The following is a 12268-nucleotide window of genomic DNA, read 5'->3' as shown; positions in this document are numbered from 1 at the left end:
AGCGACTCCTGTTGCTCTCAAGTGAAAGCAACACGTCAGAGCACGCCTCTTTTAATTTGACATGATGAACGCTCTCTGAAAGCATGTTTGATCGCGGTAAGAGAACGTCTCTCTGACTTCTGAACCACCAGAGGGATCATCAGCACGGAATGGGCCGTTCAGTTATTTAGAGGTACTGTTTCTGAAAGAGCTCAATGTCTCTGGCAGGGAACATGTTGGAGTCCTCCCAGAAGAGCTGGAAGACATGTGGAAAAATATGTCTGGGCGTGGACAAGAATAGAGGGAGGGATGGATGGATGGATGGATGGATGGATGGATGGATGGATGGATGGATGGATGGATGGATGGATGGATGAGAAAGGTCAACATCTGGAATCACTCTCCTTAAAATAAATACACATGAGTGTTTAATGCTGCTGCTTCAGCACTGACACAAAAACAAATCGACCACATGTCGGAGGAATGAAGGATCTCCTCTGAGCTGCATCTGATGCCAAATTCCAAAGTCAAATTCAATCTTTATTAAAAATGCGCCCAGTCCAAATGACATTAAACACTAAGTTACTGACAGAACCGTTCCAGAGTCACATTTTTCTTGATGCACTGATGCTTGAGTGCAAAACCAAGTCAATAGCCAACGGGCTTTTTTAAAACCTCACATTAGAACCACGTTTTCAGTTCTTTTAGGCTCCACATGTGCCATTGTTTCCCCACAACAAGGCTTCAAAGATTGTTTTTATTTGATGTACGCTAAAATGTTCTATTACAGTGAAATGTTTCTTGCACTTATCACTTGCTCTGTAAGCAATAAATTAAGTTTTACAGAGTTTATGAGAATTCCAACCGTATTACACCCTAATAAAAAAGGGAGGGAACAGATTTGTCAGACGCTCCTCATATTTTAAACAGAATGAAAACAACCTGCTGCAATAACTCCGCTTCATTGTTTCTGCATTTCAGCTCCCATCGTTCATCGGCAGMGCACAACCTACATTATGCTCATCTCTGTGGCGGCACCGGTCCAAAATGAGCAAAAGGCTGCCGACGCGTCTCAGAAGGTTCATCCGTCACGCTCCAAACATACACACCAAACACGTCTGGAAAACATAAATCTGCTTTCTCTTTTAATTTGTCTGTCAGTTGCGAACATTGTTAGAAAATGAGGTATTAATCAAGCAGGAGGAAAATGTAAAACCTCAAAAAGTCTTTGAAACGGTTCCTAATGAGATTAGACGTTTAACGCGAGGAAATAAAAGAACAATCATTCACACAACATGGGAACAATTACTGACAGCTGTCTGGAGTTAAAGTGAGCTCTTGGCTTTTGTTGAGGGCCATGTTTACTTAAATTAATCATCATTGTTACTTAACTTTTATCCCACCTACYGAGTCTGGAGCTGCAGTGGATTTGAAAGATTAGAACCGAGTTGATGAGTTAATCAAAAAGCCTCTCAGTTGCAAAACATCTTACTTTAGCTCATCAGGCTTTAGCGAAACTGCTTCGGCTCCTTCTCACTGTGCTGCTGATGGGCCACCTATTACTAAATGTTCAAATTTCCTTTCCTGACAGACTGAGCACGGCCAACCAAATTAGCTTAGCTAAATCAGATCTATTAACTGAAAATATAGCTACGTATGTAATGAAAACATGTTTTTAAAAATGTGTAGAATGTTTTTTTTCTCCCTCCCAGTTTTAATTAACATATAAACGGTTGGCTAGATAGTTTTTGGCCTGTTGTGGGAAACGTTGGTTATTTTTGCACACTTGAACTTGGAGACCTTTCTGCATTTTATCTGCAGCTTCTCAGCGTGTTCTGTCCAGTGCTTCCTACTTCTCTCCAACGCCGCTCAGTCCGACCAGCTCGAATGGCAATCTTTATAACTTTGGTTGAAAGGGGAGGGGCTGACCGGGCCGGCCGAGGAGTGCTGAGAGAATCCATTGGATTAGCTCGATGTCGTTCAAGAAAATCAACCAGTGGGCCATCGCGGTCGACATAAAGATATTTATAATAACAATTACTATTTTTTTGGTTCATGACAGGACCGCCCGGCCCAAATCACCGACGGCCCACTGGGCAAGTGTCCACTATGCCAGTCCAGCACTGGGTACAGGTCATGCTATTTTCTTTATTTTCATTAGTTTTGCACATCTCTGCGGACACATTTTACTAAAATGTGTTTCGTGCTGTGTCACTTTAAGTGTTTATGCTTTTTTAATAAATTATGTGTCCTTTTACCCTCTTATATTGTTAATTTTACTCCATTTTGCGAGCTAAGTAATCTTTTTTACAGGAATGGTGTTTGCCATTTAGCATTGGCTACTTTTTGACAGCTTAAAGTTTAGATTTTGTTAGTATAAACTTTAAAGAATCAAAAGTAAATCACCTGGATCTGTACTGTGGCTGTTAGTAATCATATGTGTTTTTAACCAAAAAGGAGAGGTGTGGTTTAATGAGGGTGATAAATAACTCTAAATACCTCTGAAAAATGTGTCCCCCTAACTTCTAAGATGATGGTTACTCTTGTTCATACTGTATGCAGACTGTTGCATGCGTAATTCACTAGCAGTAAATATTGTGCTACTACCAGTTTTGGACCAAAGGAAGCAGGACAGTTGCAATTAAGTTAGTTTTGTTAGTTAGAGGCAGCTTCATATATTTAAACTGAACTAAACAAGCATGTCAGATAATTATTTAATCAGCTCTGATTGAACTTCAGAAGTGACATGCTAGAAGTAGCATCCATGTTTAGCTACTTCTGTAAACACCATGTGACGTCACATCTTTATCTGTGCATGCAGATCACATCAGGGCTGTGGAGAGTTCACACTGGAGTCTGATGGAAGTTGTATTTAAAATGTAATGTCAACAGTCATGCCAAAAAATGAGATTTTTTTCAAAATACTAAAATTACTACATTAAGCCCTGCAGTGTGAACAAAGCCTTAGTTTCTAAAGATGTGGTGAGAGCAGCTGCGTAAGGGGGCCCAATTATATTTTTCGTCATGGGGCCCAACATTGCTGGTGGCACCCCTGGCGGCATCTAAATTTATGATCGGATGACAAGAAACATGCTTTAACATTCATGTTGATATATACTTAGTTTGAGAAATTCCTAATGATCCTGATTCATATCTTTCTTTATTAGTCCGTGCAAACCTGGCTCCCGACAACCAGACGCTGAAACCAAAGTCTGTTACGCTATGATTTACATCTCAGTTTTCCCTCCAAGACATACAGACCTGATCTGAGTACTTCTTATCTGCCATCCTGCACGGCCAAAATCTGAATGCTTGAGCTCTCAGGAGTTTTGCTTTAAAAGAAACATCTCATTGATCACTGGATGGTTCTTGTTTAAAAAAAGATTATAAGAAAAGTAGGTTATAAATAAATAAAACAGGATGTGAAAAAGAACGTCGTCTTCAACTCTTAAAACCTTTGTTCTCAAACATTCCCTTGGAGTAAAAATGTGAAAATATCTTGGTATAAAAGACCTTTTGAAGTGCTGAAATATATCTTTGTGCAGTTCCACCTAACTATTGTAGACGAAGCCAAACCTTTTCTGCTTCATCACATACCAGTTCAGTTCTGATTTTATCCAAATAAACAATAACTTCATAATGATCTGCTTTAACTGAATAAAGTCTCGTGGAAATATTCTCTTTTTTCGTTCTGCATTGTGTGAAATGGAGGGTCTAATTACAGTAATTTTGATAGTTTCATTAAGATCTTCAGCTCTGATGGTCAAATTTGTTCAGTTTTTGTACTAACAAAGAAAACAATAATAATAAATAAAAATAACTCCAGTAAATCAGATTATTTTTAGAACCAAGGTTAAAGATACGCAACTAAGTCTAACTTAGCTAGAAACTGGTGGTACAGGCTTCATTTACCGTCTGCATTTCCTGAGGTTTTCATTGTTTTCTGTTTCTGAATGTTCAAGCAGAATACTCAAATAAAAAAGAGAAAAAACTCAAGCTGACGTGGAAACAGAGTGCGAGCTTTTGATACGAAATAAGCCGAAAGCCTGGTGATGATACGTTTTTACCACTTTAATGTGGAAAAGCTTTGAATATTTTTCATGCTTTACATTTTCATCAAAAGCCTGTTTGGAAATCTTCAAATCAAACCTTTTATTTTGCACGACAGAAAGCAGGAGCAGCAGGAATTAAAGGCACAATCCGTACAAAAGATAAACAGCTTTCCTTAAAGGAAAGGAGTTTTAAACTGACACCATCGTCATTTTGCTTTGCGTCGGCTGCGGTTAATTATCTGTGACTCCATCTTTATTTGAGTTGACTCTAAAAGTTACTCAGCTTCCATCACAAACAATCTCCTTCTTCTTCTTCCATTTGTCAAAAGAAAATCTGGCAGCCTGCTGACAAACACACCGGTACACAACACGTGAGTTAACCCAGAGCTTTGAGAGGCTCAGCTCCACATCCAACAGTTCCAACCACGTGGACGTATTCTCTGCAGAACATCGTGTTTCAACAAAACGAGCTGCGCGAGTGTCTCGACCCCGGTCCTAATGCTATGATCAAACCATCCGCTGCCCTTCATTTAAAACAAGTCACAGATTTAAACGGCATGCGTTCGCTAACAGACGTTCAAATTAGGTTCAAAGCGGAGCTTTTGTTTCAGCACCGATGTTCTCAGCTGACAGTGTTTGTCCTGAAATCTGCCCGACCAACATCATGAGGCCGAGGGGTTAGAAGAGACAGAAGCCGCTTCTTTCATCCACAACCAAAAGGCTAAACTCCCACTCAGTCCCAACAGGCCGCTGAACTGATCTGCACGAAGATCAAACAGCATTTCTCTCTAAAAATAAAGCCTCTGCATCCTTTAGCCCGGCGTTAAGGCAGAGGTTTGCAGCCACGTCTCTTGCTTTGCTTCAGTTAAGTGGAATCTGCTGTCCGGTGATTGCAGACAGATTGTTTCTGACGGCACGCTGATGGAATACTTCCTGCAGCATGGAGACGATTAAAAACACAAGGCCAGATATGTCAAAATACTGTTTGACATTTCTTACAGGAGCACTGCCATAACTGATGAAGTCACTAATTAGGATTAACCCCGTAGGAAATAAAGAGATCAGTGGAGTTCCAATTCACCTTTAGTCTCTATGTTACTGTAGTCTGCAGCGTTTTTAATCAGCAAAAGTAAAACCAGAATCATTTCAGGAGGTGGACATGGTTCTTCTAATCAGCAAACAGCAYAACTAAAGTTTTGTTTAGCAYATTAGCTTTTTCACTAACYTTGAAAACCATTAGCAGACCAGTTAGCTCATGCTAAATTAGGRTTTGCCAACTTTAAGRCCACTAACAGTTAACAGAAGTTAAAGGAAATAGAAAACAGGAAAGGCAGTTTTGCCCCCGGAGGTTAATTAGCAACCTAACGTGAAGACGTGACGCCGACTGAGTGACAGTTGTCTTAGCGGTCAACTGTAGCTACCACTAATTTTTACTTGCTAAGCTGTTTAGCATTATATTCCATTAATTAATTTTAATTAATTAATTAATTAATTAATTTGTTTGTTTTTTTTAGATGTTTAGTGATTGGTGAAGCGATATTTAGTTAGCAGAAGGCTGGATGGTCCAATGAAACAAAGCATCAGTTCTAAGCTCTGAATTTTTTTTCGTCCAAGTTTAATAATGTGAGAAATCTACAATTTTTTTTACCTTTTCTAATTAGCTGCTAATCCACAAAATAAACCCCGTAGTAAACTGCTAGCGTAATGCTAATCTCCCAAAATGCAGGGCAAAAAAACAACATTTTTAATCGTTTCTAAAACAAAACTAATCTACACAATTACACAAAAGCTTAATATTGTGATGGCAAATCAGCTTAAATCAGTAAATAAACTAATGTAGAATTATGGAGACTGTATTTTATTGGTGGCAAATGTCACTTTCGATTTTCACCAAACTCACGAGAAGGGCCTAGCTGCAGCCACAGCCATTATACAACTTGCCCCCCTAACATTAATTCGGGCGACAAAGCACAGGTGTGTTTTGTCATGTTGCAGGCTGCAGCTGGGTTTTATTGAAAATCACTCTGAATCAGAGTAAATAAGTTGTAGCTCCTCCGGTGGAATGGAAGGAGTGAATCCAACACCTGTGATGGACTTGTGACCTGTCTAGGCCAGGGTGTACCCCACCTACTCCTACCACCGTTACCACAAACAAGTAGATCAAGAAAATGATGTTCTTTAAGCAATAACTCAGATTGGTTTTGAAGTAGGTTTCTGTATGAAGGTTCTGAGCAATTATAGTTTTACCTGCTGTATATATGACCAGTCTAAGGAAGCTAACAAATATTAGAAGCAATAACCCCAAACTAAARGACAGTATTGTTCATTTTCACTGTAGTTCCTCATCATTAATTTTACCAACAATATCTGAACAGCACAGGTTGTTTTTGCCGTAACAAATGATTTAATGTGACTACAAGAGCATGTAGTGAACACATCATGCAGAAAAACAATGACTCACATGAAAAAAAGTTATTTATTAAGTTCCACATYACTAAGTTTTATAGTTCTGATATAATCATCAAACAGAAAAATAAACAAGATGATCACATTTAACTCTTGCATTGGTGAAGAAATAAAACCCTTTTCTGTTTTAATTGCTTTTATGCATAAACGACTCGTTTTACCTTCGTCTTTTTGAATAAATCAAAACAGAAATTACACTCTACCCGCTTCGTCTCTTAGAACCGMTCAGGGTCAGCTTCAGTGATGAACCTACACACCTACGCTGCTTTTCAATTCGCCATCTTCCCCCGAGAAYCTCCGAGGTGCAGCTTCATCAGCTGAGGTCAAGTTTCAGGGTTTTGTTTARAGAGACAATCATGATCGACTGAGCGGCGGAGCTGGTTATTGAATGACAACAGACTAATGTAATGACGTTACCACCTATAGGATTTCGCTTGTCTGAAAGATTAGAAGTTCTGCTTTTGAACATAAACCTCTACGACACAATAAGGATGAAAACAACCAGATTTATCACAGTATGATATATTGATTTGTTTGGATGACAATGCGATATTTCTTGATATCACAAAATCTTTCACAAAACGATTTCAACTCAGTTCAATTTACAAGCCTGTAATCGATATAATGCAATATCATYTAGGCTACCCATCTAACATAAATAATTTTGTTAGATGGGCATATGATCCACATTTGGCATATGATGAAAATACTGATAAATTATTTTTGTTTTGCCATGATGTAARTGAATCATTAATCATTTAATTGATATATTGATGTAGATCGATGTATTGTCAGATCCCTATCACATAACTGTATATTTATTGGTAAAAACAAATTCTTACAGTACAAGTTATGACTGACTTGCAGCTATAACCACACCAAATTTTAGCTCAGTATCTGTAATTTTTACTAAATTACACTCCTCTTTGTGTTTTATACACCATGGCCTGTATGCACGCTCACCACACAAGACTCCACTGCTGAAGAAACAGCATGTTGAAGCTCCTTTAAAGTTTGCTGCACAACATTTAAACAAGCCTGTGTAATACTGGGAGAATATAGTCTGGTCAGATGAGACCAACATTGAACTGTTTGGATGCCAGAATACACATCATGTTTGGAGGTCAAATGGCACTGCACATCAGCCCAAAAACACCATACCAACAGTGAAGTTTGGAGGTGGGAACATCATGGTGTGGGGCTGTTTTTCAGCATATAGTACTGGCAAACTTCAAATAATTGAAGGAAGGATGAGTGGAAAATGTACAGAGACATTCTTGATAAAAATCTGCTTCCATCTACCAGGATGATGAAGATGAAACGTGGCTGGACATTTCAGCAAGACAATGAGCCCAAACACAAAGTCAAGGAAACTCTCAGTTGGTTTCAGAGAAAGAAACTAAAGCTGCTGGAATGGCCCAGCCAATCACCTGACCTGAATCCAACAGAAAATCTATGGAAAGAACTAAAGATCAGAGTTCATAGAAGAGGTCCACGAAACCTTCAAGATTTGAAGACTGTTTGTGTGGAAGAATGGGCCAAAATCACACCTGAGCAATGCATGCCACTAGTTTCTCCATACAGGAGGCGTCTTGAAGCTGTCATTGACAACAAAGGCTTTTGTACAAAGTATTAGATAAATTTCAGTAAGTGTGTTCAATACTTTTTCCCTGCGCCATTCCACATTATTACAAATAACTTKATTTCTGGACATTTATGGTTTGATTTCTTTGTATGTATGGATCACTTGGGTTGTTACCAACATCTGGTGAAAATTTCATGTCATTAGCACCTCTAGTAATATATTTACTGAGAAAAATGGTGACGTGTTCAATACTTATTTTACCCAGTGTAGCTTCAGCTAAATTAGCTACTAACAAGCTAACATCAAGCTATATTTTTAGTTAGCTAATTATAATTTAGCAAAGCTAACATTTTGATTAGCTGTGCCCATCACTGATGTTGTGGATCAATACAAGCTAATAAATCAAATGTTGATCAGTATGTGTAAAATTACCTGACTTATAATCATATTTTTAGGTTTTTAATGTCAGTTGACTGTGACGGCCATCTTGAATCAAATTTACTCCATAAGTTAATTACTAGTAGAAGTTCATCAAATGATTGCTTCCTAAGAYATGCGTTCAAATCTTTGCAGTGCTTCCTGAGATAATTTGCCAACAGACAAATGAACGTAAACAACACTGGCAAAAACATTATCCCTTATTATTGGAAATATCTCATCAAAATGATCAATAAATCACCAGATATGATATCACTTTCCTGTTTCCATCTTTTTTTTACAAAAATGGCTAATAATCTTTCAAAGAAGAAAACATTTTTGAAATTCCTTTGACTAGTTTTGACCCACGGTTGTCCTTGAAAACCGAAGGAGTCACAGCAGGCTGGTTGTCTCTCTCCTCTCCAACCAGGAAGAGCGACGACCCTCAGGCACAGCTTTGATCTTCCATCTCTTCACCTTAGTGCCGCGTGTGGAAACATCATCACACACTAAACACACCTGAGCAGCAGACATTCCCCTCCTGTCCTGTAAAGTCACTGAACAAACTGTGAGACTTTTCTTTCGGTTACAGACTGTTGATGGTTCTGAACACATGAAAGGAAACAAGACACAGATGAGATCCTTAAAACCCTGAAGTAGCAAAAAAAAAAAAAAAGCACCGACGTTTTAGATGAAAATTTAACAAAAGCAAACATTCACAGGAGAGGAGCTTTTTACCTGAGTAAAGTGGATATATTCACAAAACAYCCTAGCAAAAGTTAAACTGCTGAGCAAAGGCAAAAATAGATATTTGTGACCCCAATTCAAGTTGTTGGGATGTTCTTTGTCAACAAAGCCATGCTGTTGTTGTGCTGTAATGGATACAGTACAGGGTTTAACATGGTCTTGCTGAAACATGCAAGACTAAGAAACATGGCATGTGGTTTCTARGTTTTTCTGCYTTGKTGCTGTCTTTTCAAGCTGTCCATGTTACAGACACTAATGCACCCCTATACCATCAGAYAGGTGGARATTTATACTGTGTGTTGATAACAGGCCAGAAGGTCAGAGGARGCAGAGTTTGTGGTTTTCAAAAASTAATGGAGTCCCAATAWTGATAGTGATATTGGTATCGYGCCCAAAACCAAGATTTTTACAAYTACTTGTACAAAATGCCCCAATACTCAGGACGATACTGGTATTGATACTCCATRGAATGRGTTACAATTTATATTTCAAGTGAAAAGCCAGTTCCATGTTTAAGAAATTTATACAAGTTGAAAGAAAATCGTTGTTGTTGTATTTTATTCTAAAATTTTCATCAGTATACATCGTATGTGATCAGATCCAGTCCGAGGGGCTGTAGGTTTATAAGGAAGAAGAACCACCTTGTTCGAAATAAAAGAAATGTGTTTTAAAAGTCATTAAGTTCTGACTCAATAAGTACTCGGTAATGGCGAGTACCTAAACTGAAGTACTTGGTTTGGGAAAAACGGTACACACCTATCAAAAATAATTACTTTTTTTTCTCTCCACAGAACAGTTTTCTTACTTTGTCTCAGACTATTTTAAATGACTTTTGGTTTATAAAGGTCAGTTTACATTTGACTTCTTATAGAGCTTTAACCTGCATTTGTGGAGAACTTGTCAAGATATTAAGGGATGTTCAGAACGGAGGATATGTTTAGGGGTTTATGAAATTTACAAATCACTGCACATTCCAGCTTTTTCAGAACTGCTATTAATACGAAATGTTTCCAAAATTGACAAACGAACTCTCAAGCTAAAGCACGTTTCTAGAAATTACCTCGACTTTTGACCACATTGTTTCATTTCTGAGTCCAGCAGAGACGTCTGAGCTCAAATGACAAAAGAATAAATAAATTAAAAAAAATAACCCCCTCCAGGCACTTCTTGTTGCCGTGTTCACAAGATGTAGAGGGATGTTGAGGAAATGAAAAATAAACTAAAATCCAGGAGTCAGGGGAAACTGAACGCGGACACTGAATTTGAGCGAAAACCTGCGCACACTTAGTGTTTAGGTGGACAAAATGTCTTTACACTTCTGTCTCCTTTACCAGAAATTACATTGATACACAAATAAATTAAGAATGCACAAGAATTTAGACGGAAAACAAGCTAAACTCAGACATGAAGAGGAAAAATATCCTGCAAAACAACAGCAGATTTTATATTTTAACACTTCTACAGCAACCAAATATATAACTGTGAGGATATTGGCAAATTATGGTACTTAAAACCATTTCAGAATTAATGTTTCTATAAATTTGTGAACCAAACAAGGGCTTCACAATAAAAGTCCTGCCTTGTCGCTACCAGAGAGCTGCAAAAAAATGATCATCAGTCAGAATTTTGATATTTTTAAAGATCACATTGTTTCATTTCTACACTTCAGATCTAATTCATTAAATAGTAAAGAAAAGTAGAAAACAATAGAATCTGTCTCTGATCAGTGCTGCATGCTGGACACAAAGCTGAAAACGCCTCTCTGCTGGACAGAGGAGGCAGCTCTGACTTAATGCTGTGAAATTTGGCAGCGCCCACCCGGGGGGCTCTTAAAGTCGCTGCAGTAAGAAGCACTCAGACTGATCCATCTGCTGGAACTTCAGCAGCAGAAGAAGAAAAAGCTAAGTGGTTAATTACTTTCCACATATTGAACAAGGAGGTGAAAAAGCATTAAATACTCTTAAAACATGACAACAATCATGGGATAAAAGCTGATCTAAAGCTAACTTAAAGCTATTTTTGACAGCTGTGTTTTTTTTTTTTGAGTCAGTTATATTAAATAAAAGCTGCTCCACAGGGGTTTCCTTGTAAATATCAGTTTTTCCTGCCTTCAGCTAAAACAAACAGGAAAGGCTGTGTGTTTTATGTGCTGCTGACTGTTTGTCTCTTCTTGCCAAAGTCTTGTCCCCATTTTTTTCTGCTGCTGCAGTGGGAATAAATGCAAATCAAATTCCTCCAGAGAAATTGACAACTCCACTCAGGTTTACCCTTTTTTTTTTTTTTGTAATTATAATTATTTTTTATTGTTGTTGCTTGAGTAAAAAGTGGAAACACACAGCATGATGCACGGTGAATGAAACAGCTCCTCATTAGAAACAGAGTTAAACTTCTGCAGAATAAAGTGAAAACATTTACTTACTGATTAAAACGATGATGGCGACGTGAGCGCGTCTTTTCATAAAATCCATGTTTCTCCTGGTTTGAGCTGCGCGCAGACAGCAGCTCGTGGATGATGGGTCATGAAAACGCACAAACCGACACACAAACACAAACAGACACACACACGCTCCTCCGGACTGTGCAGTTATGTCTCCAAGTTGCGCACTCTTCTTACTCATCCCAGTGATGCTGCTGCTGCTGCTGCAGCTCCCCCCCTGACTGCAGCTCAGATCACACCCCCTCCTCTTCCTCTCCACCCCCCTGCCTCTGCCTCTTCCTCCCCGCGTGCGTTATTAGTCGGGGGAAGGTGCGTTCACTGCCCGCAGGAAGTGCGTTCATCCGGCCTCAGAGGAGCTGCGCGCTTCAGCTGCAGTTTATCTGCGAGGAACCTTAAAAACAACAACAAAGTGAAAACATGAACAGTAAATTTAACACAAGTTCAGAGCGACTCATTGGGTAATTTCAGCAAGAGTCAGAGGCACAGCGTGAAGAGTTGATTTGAGCAGAGCTGAGGTTTAGAAGTGTTATGAACAGTTAATATCTTACCTGTTGAGGATATCTGGACATGGTGCGTGTCAACCCC

At 38.7% G+C, this 12268-nt stretch overlaps 1 protein-coding gene across 2 annotated transcripts in view; it reads right to left on the bottom strand.

Moving 5' to 3' along the window:
* Positions 1–11867, bottom strand: part of ltk (leukocyte receptor tyrosine kinase) — a 64604-nt gene extending 52737 nt beyond the window's left edge. Inside the window, exon 1 of one of the 2 annotated variants that reach the window (XM_014014233.1) lies at positions 11666–11867. In XM_014014233.1, coding sequence (XP_013869687.1) covers positions 11666–11864 — 199 coding nt within the window. In that variant the 5' untranslated portion in view covers positions 11865–11867. The remainder of the gene's footprint in view (positions 1–11665) is intronic. The other variant, XM_014014239.1, reaches the window with a different exon arrangement.
* Between the last annotated feature and the right edge of the window lie 401 nt (positions 11868–12268).

The sequence above is a fragment of the Austrofundulus limnaeus genome, unplaced genomic scaffold, assembly GCF_001266775.1.
Source record: "Austrofundulus limnaeus strain Quisiro unplaced genomic scaffold, Austrofundulus_limnaeus-1.0 Scaffold2, whole genome shotgun sequence".
NCBI lineage: Eukaryota > Metazoa > Chordata > Actinopteri > Cyprinodontiformes > Rivulidae > Austrofundulus > Austrofundulus limnaeus.
Note: the sequence above shows the minus strand (reverse complement) of the source record. Positions and strands in the feature narration are given on the sequence as shown.